Source organism: Gambusia affinis, linkage group LG10 (genome assembly GCF_019740435.1).
Source record: "Gambusia affinis linkage group LG10, SWU_Gaff_1.0, whole genome shotgun sequence".
NCBI lineage: Eukaryota > Metazoa > Chordata > Actinopteri > Cyprinodontiformes > Poeciliidae > Gambusia > Gambusia affinis.
In genome coordinates this window covers 679214-699426 of record NC_057877.1, presented here as the reverse complement: position 1 = coordinate 699426, position 20213 = coordinate 679214, and the positions used below count along the sequence as shown (strand labels likewise).

The window sequence follows — 20213 nt, the reverse complement described above, 5'->3', positions numbered from 1 at the left end:
ATACACTGAACAAAAGTATAAATGCCCCATGTCAAAGGTAAGAGTTTTATGAACATTTGGGTAATGTAATGTATAGAGAAGCTCAGAATATAGTGTCAGTAATTACTGATCTTCATAACATTGATAACATTGTGATTGGGCCATTTGTAGCACATTGACAGTACTTTGAACATGATAGGGATCATGTTGAGAAATTTGATTTTGACCAAGTTGGCTTCCCGTATGCAGCTACAGACTGTTTGAGGTGTGATGCGTCTGTAGTGCAGACCAGTAGTCTCATCAGCTGTGTGTGTCGCTGGTCTTAGCTGATCCCATAGATGGACGAGCCGGATGTGGCCATTTTGTGTTGAGTGGTCATACATGGCCGACAAAGATGAGGTTGATTTGTAGTGGTGCCAGTCTGTTGGGACATTGAGCTGTACAGCTACTGCTCTGGTGGACGTCCCTGCATCCAACATGCCAAAGGCACGCTACCACATAACTTGAGACATCTGAGGCATCAAATCAAATCAAATTTTATTAGTATAGCACATTTCAGCAGCAAGGCATTTCAAAGTGCTTCACATCAAATTAAACACAGAAACACAATGCAACATAGAATCAACAATAAAAACACAACATTAAGTCAGATTCCATCAATAAATTTGTAATTGATTACATTTCAAATAAAACTCTAAACAAGTGGGTTTTTAGTTGAGATTTAAAGGAAGTCAGTGTTTCAGCGGTTTTACAGTTTTCTGGAAGTTTGTTCCAGATTTGTGGTGCATAGGCGCTGAATACTGCTTCTCCTCGTTTGGTTCTGGTTCTGGAGATGCAGAACCAGAAGACCTGAGAGGTCTGGAAGGTTGATACAACAGCAGATCTTTAATGTATTGTGGTGATAAACCATTCAGTGATTTATAAACTAACAGTATTTTAAAGTCTATTCTTTGAGCTACAGGGAGCCAGTGGAGAGACTTTAAAACTGGTGTTATGTGCTCTATCTTCCTGGTTTTAGTCAGAACTCCAGCAGCAGCATTCTGGATCAGCTGCAGCTGTTTGATTGATTTGTTGGACAGACCTGTGAAGACGCTGTTGCAGGTATCAATGCGACTGAAGATAAACGCCTGGATGAGTTTCTCTAGATCTGGCTGAGACATTAGTCCTTTAATCCTGGAAATGTTCTTCAGGTGATAGAAGGCCGACTTTGTAACTGTCTTTATGTGGCTCTGAAGGTTCAGGTCAGAGTCCATCACTACTCCCAGGTTTCAGGGCTGATCGCTGGTTTTTAGTTGTAATAACTGAAGTTGTGCACTGACTCTAGATCTATGACTCTAGATCTATAACTCTAGATCTATGACTCTAGATCTATACCCCTAGATCTATAACCCAAGATCTATGATTCTAGATTGTTCCTCTTTAGGTCCAAAAATAATAACTTCAGTTTTGTTTCTGTTCAGCTGGAGAAAGTTTTGGCACAGCCACACATTTATCTGTTCAGTGATTGGATGGGGTCAAAGGTCACCTGGTGACATTGTAATGTTATGGTAGCTGATATTATTTCCTGTTATAACCTGAGCCAGTGGGAGCATATAGATATTGAATAAGAGGGGTCCTAGGATTGAACCTTGGGGTACCCCACATGTGACCTTTGACCTCTTTGATGAGAAGTTTTCAATTGAAACAAAGAAATCCCTGCTTTTTATGTAAGATTCAAACCAGTTAATCTCTGGACCGGAGAGTCCGACCCAACTCTCCAGTCCATTCAGTAATATGTCCTGGTCAACACTGAGGTCCAACAGAACCAGCACTGTGGTTCTCCCACAGTCCATATTTATATGGATGTCATTGAACACTTTGACTAGGCCAGTCTCTGTGCTGTGGTGAGACCGGAAACCAGACTGGAAGGAGTCAAAGCAGTTGGTTATCGTTAGGAAGCTATTTAACTGTTTAAACAACTTTTTCAATAACTTTACTGATGAATGGGAGGTCAGAGGTCAGAGATCGGCCTGTAATTCTGCAGTAGTGATTTGTCTAGATTGTTCTTTTTTATCAGTGGTTTGATTACTGCCGTTTTCAAAGCCTGGGGGAAAACGCCTGATGAGAGCGATGAGTTTACTATTTGGATCAGATCAGTAGCAACAACAGGCAGAACTTTCTTAAAGAAATGTGAGGGTAGAACATCCAGACAGCAGGAACTGGAGCTTAATTGACTTATAATTTCCTCTAGGGTTTTATAATTAAGTAGTTGAAATTGGGTCATTTTTCCTGTATTTGTTTTGTTTGGGTTCAGTGTTGGTTCTGACTTTACAGTGGATGTGCAGATTAATCCTCTGATTTTTTGAATTTTCTCTGAAAAGAAACTGGAAAACTGGTTGCAGGCGGCAATAGACTGAAATTCAGGTGGTAACGTGATAGGAGGATTTGTGAGCCTGTCAACTGTTGCAAATAAAGCTGGAGCATTATTAATGTTTTTGTTTATGACATCTGCAAAGAAAGCCTGTCTTGCATGTTTTAGTATTGTTATAGTTAAGTAGTTTTTCTTTATAGATGTCATAATGAACGTGAAGTTGAGTTTTACTTTGTTCTGCCCTACGACAGAGTTGTCTTGCAGATCTTACAGTTTGTGCATTTCTCCATGGAGATTTCTTCTTACTAGACACAACCTTCATTTTAATTGGGGCAATGGAATCAATGATATCTGAAACTTTAGACTGAAAATCATTTACCAACTTATCTACGTCATTACAGCTTAACCTCTAGAACCCGATGGACCCACCGGTGGAACCTCTAGGGTTCTAGAGGTTAAGGATAAGGAAGAAGAATAGATTTGATTAAATATTTCTGCTGTGCTTTCAGTGAGAGAACGTTTTGTGATGGTTGCTGTTTGTCCAAGTGGGTTAAAGGATAAACAACTTTCAAAGATAACAGGAAGTGATGCGACAGGGCGACATCAGTTACAGAGACATTGGAAATATTCACACCCTTACTGATAACCAGGTCCAGTGTGTGTTCTTGAGTGTGTGTTTACTTTTATTAGAAGTTTATTTAGTATTAATCTTTCAAGGTTTAATCAGTTTATTATATCTTACCCAGGCTTACAGAGTTATTAGTCCTCTTTTAGTCTTCACAGTTTGCCTCAGTATGTCAGAAGCCTAGCAACAGGCGATAAGTAAATAATTATAGCAAAATAGTTATCATACCTCCGGAGTGACAGACGCTGGGTGACTATTGACTAATATGATTATTAGGCACAAGAATGTTCCGCCTGAAACGGTTTTTAACTGAAGATTCCATTTTCTTTCTGTGTGTGTAAATCTGATAAGCTTCTTGGTGACACCCTGTCTGTGTTTGAAGGGCAGTATGCAGTATAAAGAGGTTGCAGATGTAATAAAGCTGTTTTGTTCTCTTTTTAACAAGGTTTGGACTTTGTTCATTTTCTCACTCAAAAGAGTTGAAGTGACCCAAGGAAATTGTACTACCATTTATGGTATTCTTAAATACTGAAGCCACGCCTCCTCCTTTTTATGTTTTCTATTCTCACTTAAGAAATTGTAGTTAAGAGGCACAGATTCAACTAGTATGATTGGTTCATTATTGTCATTCCACCATGTTTCTGTCAGAAACATAAGGAAAATTTAGGAATCCAAATATAATGGATGGATTTCTCTCTTCTGTTGAGGTGAAATCTGTAGTTTCTGCTGATTTGTCAGCAGAAACTTGAGAATCTGTTTTACCCCAACTCAGAGGTGCTCTGCTGGATTGAACTCTGTCGACTGCAGAGGTTATTAGAGCACAATGACTCCATGTTGGAGATGAGCTGAACTTTGTGACATGGAAGCAGCGTGTCCACGTTCTGATGGGATGGAAACAGCCAGCAATTTTACTCAGTTTGTGTGTTGTAGAAACAATGCTCAGTTGACGCGGAGGCAAAAAGTGTGCCAAGAATGTTTTCTCCTCACCATGATGTCATCAGCAGCCTGGGAAACTGATAGAACACAGGATGGATCTATGCTGTAAAGTTCTGATCATGATTCATGGACCAGGCAACGTTTCTCTAAGCTTTTTGTCCAGTTTTGGTGAGTCTTGTGAAATGTAGTCCCATCTCCTGCTCCGAGTGGAATGACCCAGTGTGACGTCTCCTGCTGCTGCAGTGCTCATTCAGAACTTCACATTACCTTCACCTTGTTTAGACACCAAAATGCATCGAGTTGCTGTCGAGAAATTGGCTGATTTATGATCTGTAGTGACAGTCAGTCGAACTTAGAACTTCTGGTGAGTATATATATATATATATATATATGTATATATATATATATATATATATATATATATATATATATATATATATATATATATATATATATATATATATATATATTCTCTGCTATTTGATATTTTATGACCCTCTTGAAACATTTCTTCCCAGTCCTCATCTTTGATTATGACATTCCTTTCTAATTCCCATTTCCCATTAAAATCTTTTGTATCAGCTATTGCTTTCTCTTGCAATATTTTGTAAATATGTGATATGAATCTGGAAGTTATATTTCCTTTTATTACAGAAAGAAAAAAAATTCTCCAGACTAGGAGGCATCTGTAAGACTCTCCATTCACTATGTTTATGCAAGTAATGTCTCATGTGTAGGTAATTATACAAGTCTTGGGTTGGAAGGTTGTATTTTCATTGAAGTTGTTGAAAGGACATCAGGTTTCTGTTTTCAAACATTTGATCTATTAGAGTTAATCCTTTATCAAGCCAGTTATGTAATCCGAATGCAGGAAGAAATTCAGAGTTAAGGTTTATTCGTATAACTGTGTATAAATATTTTTGATATACACAAACTTCTCAACATGAAGAATAGCTTTTTTTATTCATTTAAAAAAAGTGTCATAAAAATGATTTAAACCCCTCAGCAGAAAAATTTCTGGTATGACAGCAATCAAACCCTTCTTCTAGTAGCTGAGCAGCCTTTGGCATGTTTCCACTGGTGTCTTGATGTTTGGTGCTGAGCTCCACTATGAATAATGATGGACTTTATTATTCTATCTAGAGAATAAAGTGCAATAATTAATCTTTTGTAATTATTGTCATTAATTTGGTTTAAAGTGCCACAGAGTGTAGGTGGTCTATGTAGACCATTACTGCCTGTTTCTGGAGACTGTACACAGACCAAAGACCATACTGTAAACCCTGTGCTGCACCTAACAGTCAGTATGCCTTAAATTACTCATATGAATTCTAAATGTGTGTTTTATCTGATGCTATGTTTAAATTAATCACTACTTCAATCTGATTTAAGTCTGTGTCTGCTTTCTGTCCCTGCTATGCTGAAACAATTGACTTTCAGTTTACTGCATTCCAGTGTGGGGAGATTTACCAAAGCAACCTTTCCTTACCCTGTTAGCTGCACCACAGATGAAGGTCTGGAACCAGGAGCTGCACAGACGGAGGGATGAAGCCGCCCTCTGAAGAAATCAGCAAGGATAATTCACAGAATTTGTGCAAAAATATTCCAACCTTGAGAGATGTATCAAAGTCCTCCAGGAAGTATTGGAGGAGTATGATACTGGACCAGGTGGGTTGTTTTTATTATTGGCCACAGTGAGTCACAGTCTCAAATGCAATCCAGTGGGATCGGACTGGGCCAGTTTTTGGACAGCTTTCAGATAGGAAGTGGAGACTTTTCCACACAGGAATTTGGGAAAAGCTCTAAGTGCTTGACGCAGTTAAATAAGGTGTAAAACAACCATCCATCCATTTTCTTCCACTTATCCAGAGTCGGATTGTGGGGTCAGCAGACTAAGTAGGGAGGCACAAGAGGCCCAGCCACTTGTTCCAGCTCCTCCGACAGAATCCCAAAGCGTTCCCAGGCCAGTCAAAAAACACAGTCCATCCAGCATGTCCAGGGTCTTCCCCGGGGCCTCCTGTTGGTGGGACGTACCTGGAACATCTCACTAGGGGGGGCGTCCAGGAGGCATCCTGACCAGATGCTCAAGTCACCTCAATTGGCTTCTCTCAACATTGGTTCTTTATTCTAACCAACACGGTTTATTCAGTAACAGATCCTGGTTATTTTACTATGAGGCGCTTGGTGACACATCAGCTCAATAGCTAAGGGAAGTTGAGGAACTGATTGCTCAATGACAAAAATTGTGTCAGATTAGTAGCTTTATTTATTTGTGAGAAATATGAGACTGATTCATGAAGTAATTACATGCCAGAGTGATTGAAAATATGGCCAACAAACTACAAAAAATGTCATGGTGGGTATTAAAGCGCTACTTTGTGTCTTAAAGATCTTAAAGAAAACAATTATTCCTTTGTTAAATAATTCTACACTCCATACATCCTAGACAAAATAGCCTTTTGCCATCATTATTTTTATTTTAGCATCCAATTTGCTATTAGAAATAAATAAATTCCATAGGGGGCAATCTGCACTGTGAGGAAAATGTCTGATCCACATTCAAAGAAGGAAGTGATTGCTTTTTTGAATAAAGATCCCTGAATGGCAGCAGGCCGGCTCTTCAGTATTCAACAAACTGCCAACATAAAGCCAGAAAATGAGTCTCACTGTACAGGAATTAAGCAAAGGCGTGAAATGGACTCACTCCAGGTTCAGACAGGCACCATCAGCCCACAGGCCGTGGGAGCAGCGGTCACTTCGGCCTCACAGGACCAATCAAAACGGACCATTTTTTATTGAGTCTAAATCAGAATATATTTGAGCAGTTTCATGTTCAAGCTGTCATGACTTCCGCCTGGCTTTCTGTTAGCAAGCAAAGAAAAGTGCAAGTTAGAGTCTCTCAGGTCAAAACAGAGTGAGAGAGGATGAGGAGTCTGGGGTACAGAAGGGAAGGGGTGGCTTTGTGTGTGTAAGGAAGTCAACCAGTGAAGCATCCACTGATGAAACAAAGATTCGTACGTTCACCATCAGTCACTGGTAGTTCTGTCAGAGAGTCAAACTGTGCCTTTGTGTCCATGTGGTGAATCAGTAGCATCCCACTGTCCCCTCAGGATAAGAGAGGACAGGCGTTGTTGATGATGATGAGAGCAGGACTGGCTGTTTGCTGACTTGATTCACACAGTGTGCTGTGTTCAGCTGGCTTAGCAAAAACCAGTGGAGTGTTCAGGTTGTAGACACCAGCACGAAAGAAGCAGGCCTGCAGAGTGAGGCGGACCATCTCCTGGCAGCCCAGCTGCAGCTTGTACTGCGTCTGACCCACCCAAGCAAACGAGGTATGGACCTCCACAGACTCGGAGCTGGAAACCACACAGAATGACAGGAAGTGAAATCATTACGATCCCTGAAAATGAGCCATGTTGAACTAGCTTTCCTAGTCCTGTAGATGTCTCACACATAAGTCACTAAAATGTCAGCATAATACACAATAGTGTAGTGTAACTAATGTAATTATCTATTAATTTCATTTTACTGCAATCCCTTCAAAAATTGTCGTATAACATTCTGATGAAAAGGATGCAAAGTGCTGTTTATAACGTTTTTCATTTAATTCAAAAATATTTTGAATATTTATACAATTCCACAAAATATTTTGTGGAATTGTACATATAGTTTTGGTCTTTTGCCCATTAGCTGACAGAATGAAAAAGAAATAATAAAGTCATGCAAGAAAAGAATTAAGGTCCAACTATATAATTGAGGCTGAAAGGAGCATTTGTGGCCCTTGCAGATCAGCGCCTCTCTGGCCTTGTGGTGACAGCTGCTGTACCGGCATCCCATCAGCATCGTCGACACTCTTGCATCGCACTCGCACCAGTACCACTAGGTGGCGCATTTGGCAAATCTTCCAAACTGCCTTCAGTTCATTTCAGCACAAGTCTCACAATACATCTGAAAAGTTTTGTTGAAGGCCAGCCTTCCAGACAGTTGTTATTGTCATTTCCTGTTTTGTGGCCAAAGTTTGGTGAGGACTTCCCGTAGTCTTAGGAACACATTGTGTGTGATTAGCATTGCTTATTGGTTTTAATTGTACATCACATACATGGAGAAGAAAGTCAAGTGATCCAATAATCTTCAGTATTTTCTCTCAGTGGTCATGGTTTTAGTGATGTCATCATTAATGTAGCACACCAGTGCTTCCTGTTGACGCACAAAAAAATCTGGTGCAGATTGGATGATTTGTCCTGGAGATATGACTGTTCCAATAACGGAAGGGGCGCACTGGAGTCAAAATCCAATATAATCATATTGCCATCTTTAGAAGTTAAAGATTTTTTTATTTCCAGTTTGGTGCAAATCAGATGGGATGAGCTGACCAGTTTCAAAGTCAAAATTCTGGAGTCATCAGAAATAGGACAACCTATGTCTTCCCACAAGTCATTTTAAATGTACCCATCAAGGGGTTTTTAAGACCTGACAGGATTTAATGACATAAATCCATTAAAGATGGATTTCAGTCATTAAGTCTCTGTGGTGACAGAAAATTTAGGCAGTTGTGCAATAAAGAAAAGCCTCACTTACAAATATCGGAAAACAAATCAGAACTTAAAAGGTCAAATTTTTCTTTTATCTGTGCCAATGATGCCATAGAAGACTCTATAAGCAGATCCTTGAAACGCATAATACCATATCAGTGCCATCACTGAAAACTTGCATCTATAGTCAATCTCATTGAAAACATATGAATGGAAATACAAACTATTAAAGGATTGTGAGCATTCTTCACTTTTTTAAATCTTGCCATTATTTTGAACACAATTGTATATTCCAGTTGAACCCGATTCAAGCTGTTTTTTATGTGTTGACAACATACCTGCTGCTTTTGTGCCGCAGGTCAATGATGACATCTATCTGAACCAAGGAGCAGTTGGACAGAGTCAGAGTTACTGGGACTAAGCAAAGGCTAAGGGCAGAAAGAGACAAACAAATACACTTTTACAGAACACTACAGTAATGCTGTTGTATCTGGAAGGTAATAGTGGTGCTGCTTTGATCTGATCAACACCTGAGTGTCGTTAAACAACTCAAATGTCTCTCGATCGTGTCATCATACTGAAACCTCAGTCTTCTATCTACCTGTTTTCTGTCTATTCATCAATAAGAGCGGCCAAAACACGATGAGTAAAAACTCCATATATAACCTGCTTAAAATAAAACTGTTGGTTTAACAACTAAAAGCTGTGGGTACAGTAATCTTTATGTTTATTTAATGCCTATATCAATTCCCCTATCACAGGGTAAAACAATTAAACTAAGCATGTGCTTCTGTTGGGCGTGCTGTGGTGGCGTGGGGGATGGCACGACCCACGTTTGGAGGCCTTGGGTCCTCGGCGCGGCCGTCGCGGGTTCGATTCCCGGACTTGACTGACATTTGCCGCATGTCTTCCTCCGTCTCCTTCCCCCTTTCCTGTCAGCCTACTGTCATATAAGGGACACTAGAGCCCACATAGACCCCCTGGTGGGGGGAGCGGGGGCAAGCATGTGCTTGTGGCATAAGCAATTAAAAGACACATGTAATTTTGCTCTACACATAACTAGAGGTTTCTGAAACATTGTATCTATATATTGTGTATAATACACCACCTGCACAGAGTCTACAATAAGAAAGAAGAGCAGAGTTCAGTAAATATTCTTTGTAAGAACATTACAGTTGGGTGGAACTATAAAATCTGAAATGTGGTCTATGAGATATCTGGTCGGGGTGTGCCGTGGTGGTGTAGGGGATAGCACAACCCACGTTTGGAGGCCTTTGGTCCTGTAGGAGTGATGTAGTGATGTAGGAGGTCTGTTTTTTTTCATTTCTGCAATCTAATACTGTGGCACTGTAATACCTGGTTACTGCAGCTGTCTTACCTTTCTTTGACAAAATGATGAGTAAAGGTTTCAGGGTAGCAGAGGTTTGTTCTGATGAGCTGGGTCAGCTCTGGATACGGCAGAATGACTGGAGGAGGCAACTCCGACTTAAATCTGAGGAGCATCATCTCCTGAGTTTCCTGGAGACAAAAACATAACCAGAAGGAGAAATGCTTGGCAAAACAGCATCCATTAAATCAGTGGTTCCCAAAGCCATGCCACTGCTGGGGAGGCAGGTGGGTTGTAAGTGGCATGGAAAAAAAAGAAAACAGTTACACAAAAGTGTTTTATTGTAAAGATGGTTTGTGTGCCCAGTTGATTCTTTTTTTCTGTTTTGGGGGGACTTTATTGTAATCCACAGGGGGCCCCAAAAAATCTTTGGGAACCACTGCATTAAATGAATGAATGTTTTACCTCACATAGGGTGTGAGGTAAAACACCACACACAAAGCCAATGAAACAGAATAGGACAGCTGTCTGGTACTCTGAGGTCTGCTAGCATCCACTGAGCTGTGGACAAGCAGGAGGATTGTGGTCGTACCTCTTTGGGAATCAGAGAACTGGCCTCTTTGCCAATTGTCTGCAGGGCCACATGAAGCTGGCCTTCTAAGATCAGCTGTTTGTTGTCCTCAACAACGTAAGCCTGGTCACACAAAACACATTCAGCTCAAGCACAAAGCATCCACCTCTACCTTTAATTGATATAAAATTATAAATGTGACTAAATCCTACAACACTGCAAAGTGGGACAATGTGGCAGATTTAATACAGGCTGGCAACCAAGACTTAAACATCTAGAATTTATTGATATGATGTTAAAAAAGAGCTGCTGATGGTGAGAGTAAAATATCTCAAAACACTTATTCAGGTCAGCAAATATACAACCTTCCAGATGACGATTATGCTTAGGTCGAGCTCATTACACTTCTTGGCGATACTTGTAATGTCGGAGGCTGTGTTGTCAGTGTGGCCAGAGCCCTGACTTCTGCTGTTCCTGGGAGTTGAATTCACTTGTTCCAACACCGAGCTCTGACGGCAACGGAAGAAGAAATCTCCACATGGTGTAGAGGAACTCATGATCTGCACACAGAAAGTTCAGAGTAGGAGAGACGTGTCTGCAGGTGCACTAAACTGTTCTTGTTACATTAAAGAGTTTGACGATGTGTTGTCAGTTCACTGGAGTGGAGTATGACTTCATGGGAAACATCTGGGTGGTTATCTAGAATATTCATTCATATGATTTTAAAAATAAAAACAGAGCATAAAGATAAAGATCATTCAAAAGTTTGACTAAAGGATGAAATGAGGAACACACTAAAAATGATTTCAAATTCAAAATCTGCTATTTAAGTCTGTACCATCATATGGCTTAAATCAGGGGTTTTCAAAGTGTGAAAGGGTGAGCTCCCCTCCAAGGAGCACAATGCCTGCTGCGCCCCCCCTCTCGATGTTTGCAGTTTCCTGGAGCGCAACGCGAAGCTCGACATCATTCAGAGGTAATATATTAACTTGACATTAACAAAGACACAGCGGGACGGATCATCCGGGAAATGATGGACAGGGAGAGACTAAGTAAAACTAATGACGGACAAATTCTGGGATTTATTATGAGTCTCTGCTTATTTCCAAACCCAAATGAGCAACTTCACGTTCAAAAACGAGCCCAAAAAGGCGCAACCCGCCACTCATTAAATTTGCAAGAGACTTTTAAAAAATGAAGCCCAAAGCCGCTTATAATAATCGGACTTGGCGACAGAAACTGAAAATAGTTCCAGTTTTTCCACCAACAAAATGCGCATCTCCCTCCATTGTTTACATTTCTGTTGCATAGAGACGTCGGTCCTTTCGACAAGGCAGTAGAGAAATCTGATTAAATAACAAAAGAAGATAGTAGCATGATAGCATAAAATGATTTTGATAAGTAACTGTAGTCTGACTACTGGATTTGAAATAGCAACGCGTTAGATTACTGGTTACTGAAAAAAGTGATCCGACGTCAATAACGTTACTGACATCACTGGCCAAAACATCCTCTAAGGGGGGAAACATTTCCACTGATCCCGCTCCACGCGCACCCACAGTACCAACTTTTCCTAAATCCACAGAGTTGATGGGTAATGCGTAAAGACGTTTCTCTCACATCAGTAGACAGCAAGCAGATAGCTTTTCCGGTTTACTTTTTCCCTCGCACCGCGCCTCCCCTTAAGTGCTCTGGCGCCCCCCAGGGGAGGCGCCTCACACTTTGAAAACCGCCGGCTTAAATCAAAACCTTGTAGCTGTGCACCACACAGTGAAAGAGAAAAGGAAAGTGGAAATCCAACTGGAGGTAAGGTTACAAACCCTAAAAGATGAATTTGTGCCGGTCTATTAGCTCTGGCCAGTTACAATATTTCATGTTACAATTACTGTAAATGTGTTCGTGTTTACTTGGCAGACCAGACTTAGCAGACTTTGCTAATGCAAAGTTAAACACAATAACAATTAAGACTAAAGCAGGCGGAATATTCATCAACATCCCTTTAAATATTTTAAGACTAATTTGTGTAGAATAGCTTAAGACTCCATATCTTCCTCTCTGCCTGTACACGTCTCTCTCCACTAGAACAGCTTCGTGAACTCTTTGCCAGAAGTTGCTTTGGCAAACAAATCATTCTGTGATTGGGGTGGAAGTGTGGAATCATCCACCCATACTGCAAGGACAATTTGAAAGAAAAATAGTAGAAAAGAATTTATGCAACTTTAAGAGTTGGTCTATCCTGCACCAACAGATCTATTTGGAAAACAATATGACTGCAACTTGACAGTATGAGGGCTCAGGTCTGGACAACAGACCCAGTTGTTCCCACATTGGTGGCCCTGTGTATAGCAAACTTCATCATTATTAACCCCTTTTTGGTGCTTTCAAAAATAAAGGAGGAAGACAAGATGTTAGAAAAAAAATCTTCTAGAAACAGCTTCCATTGTCAACTTCACCAACAATTCTTTGAAACAAAAATATGGAAGACACTTATTTAATTGTGTTTGTTTTGGTCACATTAAATGATGCCATAGTTTTTTGTGTTCTTTGTCAAAACTGTTGTGCTTAAAGGATGAATGTTTCTGATCTGTGGCTATTCTCCCACCAACATATCCAGCCAAATAAGGAGCCTTTGTTTACTCCATTTTCCTCTCTTTAAGGCCAAGTTGATATTTTCATTCTGTAACAGTATCATTATACTGTCACATAACCGTCCTGGGTTCATACATACAAGATTGTGATTCTACAGTAACAATAAAGCAGTGAATTAAATCTTACCCGTTCATTTCCAAGATTCAGGTCTGCAAACGTGTATTCTCTTGCAGAATCAGAGCCTAGGAACAAAGGTAAATCTGTGCTTTCAAAAAAGAACATCCAAGATGGCTTGTGTGAGAAGGAAAAATACCTTCATGTGGCTTGCATCTCATGGCTTTAAAACAAAGCTTAGCTCTTTCTCGACTGCTGAGTCTGCAATCTGGAGAGAGAAATAGAAAGCAGTGAAAAACAATCGCCTAGTTTATTTGTATAGCACGTTTCATCAACAAGGTAGTTCAGAGTGCTTTACATCATAAAAACATCACATATTTTGATGAGTGTCACCATCAAAAACATTAATACAAATCAATGTTCTGTTTATTACGGTTCAAAAGCAACTCAAAACAGGAGGCTTTTTGGCTTTGATTTAAAGGCACACATTGTTTCCTGTAGAGGTAAGTATTACAGAGATTCTGATGAGGCCTCTGACTGAAGACAGTTGCATGGTAGTCTGATGAAGAGGAAGCTCACAGTTTTCCATTCATCTTATGAAACAACTAGGCCTGATATGAAAAGCAATAAATGATCAATAAAAACAGTAGCAACTAACTAGCTGCCCTATGATTTCATAGAACAGCCAGTATTAAAAAAATACTGGAAACCTTTTACACACAATACACAGTACTATGTTTACACTTCTTATTTTTCACAAAGTTCCCAATTGGCAGTGTTGTGCGTTTTCCCTTTCTGAGCCTAATGATTAATATATTTTGAAGAGAAAGTTTATTGTCCATTTTTAGTTTATCTATTTAAAATCTCTTCCAGTTATAGTGCTAAATGTTCTTTAACAATTAGTTAATCTTGATGAAGGTGTACTTGTATTATTATGCCATTTTTTGTTATAAATTAACAATGGTCTCAAAACGACAATATTACAGTTTATCGCACTAATTTCTGGGACAATTAATTGCTCAGCAAAATGTGTTATTGTGACAGGCATAGAAACAACTTTCTATTAACAGAGATGATAGATCAAAAACTAGGAGAGCATTTGACCTTACAACATTCTTGGTGTGTTCACTATTATGTTTGTGGTTGGAAAGAAGCCCATGATCCATGCAATAAGAAGTACTGTGTTTGTAATAATTTGAATTGAATTGTAAAACCTTTGTAGAACCTTTAGGTACTAAAAAGCATGCAGAAAAAAAAAATTGCAATAATAAAAAAAATAATAATAATCATTTTAAAAGGGAGACAGTCCCTTTTAAAATGGACTTACCATAATTGTTGCATGGATTAATGTACTTGTGGAGGCGCCAGTGCTGACTACTGCTAGACACCTGGACAATGTGGAACTCACGGACACCATTTTCACTCTGGAACAATTAAAAGAAATTTAAACTAAGTTTCGCAACATGATGTGAGAACAAAGAAACTTCATAAGTCGAAGTGTGATTCATCTTACAGCATTTACGTTCTCCACATCAATAAAAACAAGAGTTCCCCCGCTGCCTTTGTCATCTAGAGAGCGATGCGGGGAAGCACTGCTGCGGCAGGCAGAGGCCTGGACACTCAGAGACCGACTGGCGCAGATAAACACCGTGTGACGCAAAACCCGGTGACTTCATGAGGAGGAGATGACAGACCGTTAAACTCAGTACAAATACAGAACTCATTCAGAACCTAAATTATTGCATATGTTGATAATATGGATTGAATACATCCACATTTCCACTGTGTGCCAAGCATTTAGTCCAGATAATGTCTTGGGAAGCTGAGACTTTTCTCATTAGTTTATAAGGTGAGGTGGGGACAGGACATCTTTCCATCACTACTTGAGTTTCAGGGTGTACACATGATTTTTGTTGAATATAAACAATTTTTCAGAATGAATATTCCACATATTTTATCCAATCATTAAACTTGCCGAAAACACTTTCAGCAGAGCTGATTTTAATATGTGTGCACGGCCAGATGCAGCATTCTACAGAACACTGTCTGTTTTGTTCATCATGTCAATGTGAACAGTTCAGTGTTCTTTATAGACTCATTAAATCTATCTTAAGATAAATAAAATGTCACCACTAAAATGCTCTGGTCACAATTATATTAAAGGAACAATATATTTAAGATTAATCCTCAAAATATATTTTATATATATGTATATATGCAGCATATTAATCCTCAAAATCATCTTTCACCTGATTTTGAGTCCTTTCTCTGTGTTCTCATAGTAGAACAGGAAGTTGATTTCGTGAACTCCTTCCTGGTCTGGTCCTCGGAGCCAGAGAGGTAGCTGAACCGACTGTCCTGGCTGCAGTGTGCTGCCCTGTATTGGGATCTCTGTGACCCCAGTGGGCTGACTGCATGCAGGAGCAGAAACCAACGTCTCAGAGGACATGGAGCCTGGCGGGAGGGGGGTAGGAAATGTCACATAGGCGGAGCAGTTCTCTGCTGAGCGGGGGCAGGAAGGTGTGAAGGGTGCTGTGCTCTGGCTGCCAAAGGTGAAGAAATCAGGGTGTGTGGACGCCACCCGAAGGCCACACAGAGCAACTGCACTGACATTACAGAACTCCACATAAGCTTTCCTGATCTCGCCGCACAGCAGGGCAGTGGGAAACTGCAGGAAGAAGACCTGCGGACACACAAAACACACACACACACACACACACACACACACACACACACACACACACACACACACACACACACACGCACACACACATTAAGATTGTGTTGTAATATTCAGCAGCTTGCAGTGATTTTAAACAATCATATAAATTATAGTACATTCAAACTACTTGACCAAATATAAATCCACAGAGATATACTGTACATTTAAAACTGATTCTTAGATTACATAATTTTCTTTGCTTCTGAGAGAAAGCGGTCTCATTTTCTTCCAGAAACCAACTCTTCAGCTGAAAAAAAAATATTGTACATCTAAATCTGCCAGGAGTAAGAATCATTCTAGGCTCATGAAAAACTAAGTACTGCAAAAAATCTTTTTCAAGTTGAGCATTAGAATCACAAGCGACTTAATTACAAAAAAAAAAAAAAGAAATAGAAAAGCCCAAAGAATGGACTAAAATACCATATTAAAGTAAGCTATTCAACCCAAGCCTGTTTAATTCAAGTCCTAGACAACCTCAACCACACATTTTATCTTTGCAGGCCGTGTTTGGTGTGTGGTTGTTCCAAAATAAATCTATAATCTCAATAATAAGCCAAAGTCAAGAAGTTCAGTCACAAACTTCACATAAACTAGCTCATCTTTCAGGGTAATTCATTCAAAAAGTAAAACCAATGAACTATTTTAACTTGAAGTTCACCTGACCATGTTAGCCATAGAGGAAGACATGAGAGTGTCACTTACCTCCATTAGGGGCATAGATGGGGTTATGATGGGCTCCAAACGTCGATCCATGTCATATCGAACTTGCATTTTGTCTTCTTTTGTCAGGTTAAGTCTTGGGCCCTGGATCTTCAGGTCCTGTCTACCACGAATGATCGTGGTGTCTAACATCTGCTGTCCTGATGCAGGAGCAAGCCCACACACATGTTTTTGGCAGTAAAATGTAATCATTCGAGATCAGATCATTAACATGTCTAGTCTGTGCCAGAATACAAGGCTGTGTATTAAATCAACCAATCCTGGGTGGAAACACATGGAAACATACCTTCAGTGTTTGAAGAGGCTTCCCCAAAGTGAGATGAAGTCAGGTTGTAGATCACTCCTACAATGTTCAGCTGACCAGTTCTGTGTGGCAGCAGCTTCAGTCGGGCCTGACAGTACAAAACAAAACCCAAAAACTGTGTGAGACAAACAGCAGAAGTTGGTCCTCACCAATCTATGCGGTCTGAACAGAGCAAGTTAGACTGGTGCACTGCAATGAGCTACTAATTGAATCACAGTTTCCCTTACTATTAGTCATAACCTAACTACAAAATATTTACAAGCAACACACAAGCAATAAATAAGAAAAACAAAAACAAGAACTGTAAAATCTTTTTTGGATTTTCCTCAAATTTGTGTAGAAATTTCCTCATCTTTTTTGGTCACCAAGGCTAATATAATAATTAATTTTGCACGGATATTTTCAGTAATTATGTTGAAATGGCATGGTTTTCAGTTGTGAGTTAGTAGTAGGTTTCAGTCAGCAGCAGATATGGTGACAGCGGAGGAAGTCTTGACCCATAAAGGGAGGCATGCAGTAGACAGAGTTGATCTGTTGAGTACATGTAGATGGAGAGGTTCTGGGATTTCTGTCATTGTTTTAGTCTTCTTTACTTCCATCGCATGTGAACTAATGTATAACACAGCTTAAGTTCTTCCATATCTTTTGTTAAACTTGGAGCCATTTTGCTACTTGCCAGCTGTTGAGAATCCTGGTAGTTAACGAGGCCTTTGTTGGTTGTTCAAGCACATGTAGTAAAAAGTGCTTAACATTGAAAAAAATGGCAGAAATAGTCCTACAAGTCCAAACATTAGTTGAATATCAAAGTACAAAACTTCAACATTTGCTTGGATGTTGAGTTATATTTCAGATATTCAATAGATTTCACTTAAATGCAGGACAGATCCACACACTGGATCTTCAGGTCCTGTCTACCACGAATGATCCACACAAACGCTGTAAGCCTTCGAATAAATACCGATTAAGAATATATTCTTTGTCTGGTTCTTGAAACAGTTTTTCCTCACTCTTTTTAAAAGGAAAATTTCCACAACACTTGCAAGACATAAACCCAGAAGACAGATAAGAGTGTGACATAACCATAATGTTTGTTTTATTCAGAATAAATTAATTTAAAGGTAAATATGTGAGACTGTTTTAGGACACTTTCAGTTACTTGATAAGTCATCCAAAGTTTTCCACTGTTTAAAACAGATTTTTGAGCAGCATCATGCTGGTTTTAAGTGTGGTTGTGATGGGCTAATAAAAAGAGACATGTGCTTCGGTGTGCAGCGGCACAACTGGAGAGAGACGCACCATCACATCTGTGCAGTGGGAGGATTGTCTTTATGGATTTTTAAAACAAGCTAAATATTTAAGAAAAGACATAAACAGCAGTCACAGATGGTGACTCTCAAAACACGTCTGGAGCTTTGCACACAGGAATTGCTGCCCAGTGAAAAAAGACGCCACTAAGGGGGAAGAAAAACACTCCCTGTGAGATCTGATCTGGAATTTATTTTCTTTTTGACAGATGTTTGGTGGTACCACTATTTTTTCCTCATTTTAGGTGGGTGGGAGATGGGGATTTTTCTGTTTTGGATTTTTTATTTTAGATTGGTACTTTGAATTATAACTGGGGAATATTTTCAGGATAGTGTTTTTTGAGGATATGGGACCCTATTGTGGATATTATTCAGATTAAAACTTATTGAATGTTTGGGGCATTTCTTTTTTGTGCCGACATAATACTGAGTTATTTAAATATAACCTTATATTATTTTTGAGGGATTTTGGTTACTGATCTGTTATTTATCAGAATTACTATTATTTCTTCTTATTATGGACTTTTGAATAAGTCTATTCTAGATAAAAATCAACAAATTCCATAGTAAGTGGTTGGATGTTTATTTTATTATTAAATATATTTGTGTATCATATTTTACCTGATACCTGAAACAGAAGCTCTTTGATGAAATTGTGAGTTCTGCTTTTTGTCCAGCGGACTTTTACATGAGGCTCCATCCCGAGGCTTTTGTGGCATTTATTTAAAAGTAAACAGACAGGAAAAGGGGAGGAGAAGACATGAAACCCAGCACTCCAGCTTCTGCAGATTTAACATTTACCATATGTGGGACTTAGCTCTCAAAGGGATTTGGAGAAACCATAAAGAGAGGTACACTCCAGCACATTAAGTCCCATGATTTTCAATCACACTGTGTTCAATGATATAAACACTCTTTTGTGGCAGAACACTGCAGATTGTCCTTTGTCCAGAGAACAGACACTCACACACTCAGTGTCAAAACAGCTGGGTTCCAGTTTGAGAGTTGATATTTTGAAATGTCAAAGATCCGATGAAATCCATTTTAGTATGTCTAATAAGATTATGAATAAACTCTTGATAACTATGTACAGTAGTGGTGCATTACACAACCCTAACATGACTGTTCCTAGAAGTTGATGGTAGATCACAAAATCAGCACCAGGGGCGATTCAGGATTCAGTAACAGTTACTCACAGTTTTGGTCTCTTCTGATCCCAGGTAGAACTCTTTGATGATCTCTGTTGTGACAATTTCTTCTTTCTGTGACAATAGCAACATGAAACATATTGAAGGGACAATGGAAAGTTTCAATGATGGATCTAAACACCAGTCTGAATAAAAATCTAGATTGTTAAGCTGGGTTTGGTCAGAATACTCACCTCGCCTGCTGAAGAGTCTTCATTAGTGATCATCTCTTCAGCTATCTGCTCACTTGTTGATTCCTTTCCCCCTAAAGGTGTGCCAGTAGAAAACCTCCATAGGAGAGAGAGGTTGGACAAAAGCAAAGAAACCTTCAAAGGGTTTCTGAATGTGACCTCCACAATTATTGGTTCTGTTGAGGAAAAGAGAGTACAGGTACAATTCATATTACATGAGACACCGACAGTCTCATCATCAAAGACCAATTTTTTGTTTTTGGAAGGGTTTTGGAAGGGAATTAAGCATTTTGTGAATTATCTTTATCTGGTCTCCATGTCCAGCACGGATTTAGCAGTTTGAAGACTTCAGCACAAGCACATAACAAGTTTGTTACCATTGCATATGCCTGTTCCCTTTCAAGGGTTGAAAGGGAACAGGCATGCATGGGAGCATTCACTACATCAGAACTTATTCTGCAAATGTTTTTCCACCTCCCTTTTCGAGCATTAAGTCTCTCAGAAAAGCCAAAGACCACTTCAAGAGAGCGTGAAAACATTTTTGTGAAATTGAGGAAGTTATTTAAAATTTTGACAAATCCATGAGCAATTTTTAATGTGTTTCATCTATTGAGGTGTTCTAAACTACTTTACTTTCTCAATTCCAGTCATCAGGGACCCTTGTACTGTAGGTTTTCAACTCAATCCAATTCAAAAATCCTTCATAGACCATAAGAGAAATTAAATGTTGATGTAACTCTTATTAATTCAAAATACTTCAGT

At 39.4% G+C, this 20213-nt stretch overlaps 1 protein-coding gene across 1 annotated transcript in view; it reads right to left on the bottom strand.

Annotated features, from left to right (window-relative positions):
- Nucleotides 1–6133: 6133 nt before the first annotated feature.
- Nucleotides 6134–20213, bottom strand: part of trappc8 (trafficking protein particle complex subunit 8) — a 37666-nt gene continuing 23586 nt past the window's right edge. The window contains exons 16-29 of the mRNA XM_044128956.1: nt 19455–19627; nt 19270–19335; nt 16752–16857; nt 16448–16605; nt 15273–15706; nt 14537–14693; nt 14351–14447; nt 13223–13291; nt 13096–13151; nt 10686–10880; nt 10342–10443; nt 9801–9940; nt 8761–8850; nt 6134–7246 (exon numbers count right to left, since the gene is read on the bottom strand). Coding sequence (XP_043984891.1) covers nt 6997–7246; nt 8761–8850; nt 9801–9940; nt 10342–10443; nt 10686–10880; nt 13096–13151; nt 13223–13291; nt 14351–14447; nt 14537–14693; nt 15273–15706; nt 16448–16605; nt 16752–16857; nt 19270–19335; nt 19455–19627 — 2093 coding nt within the window. The 3' untranslated portion in view covers nt 6134–6996. The remainder of the gene's footprint in view (nt 7247–8760; nt 8851–9800; nt 9941–10341; nt 10444–10685; nt 10881–13095; nt 13152–13222; nt 13292–14350; nt 14448–14536; nt 14694–15272; nt 15707–16447; nt 16606–16751; nt 16858–19269; nt 19336–19454; nt 19628–20213) is intronic.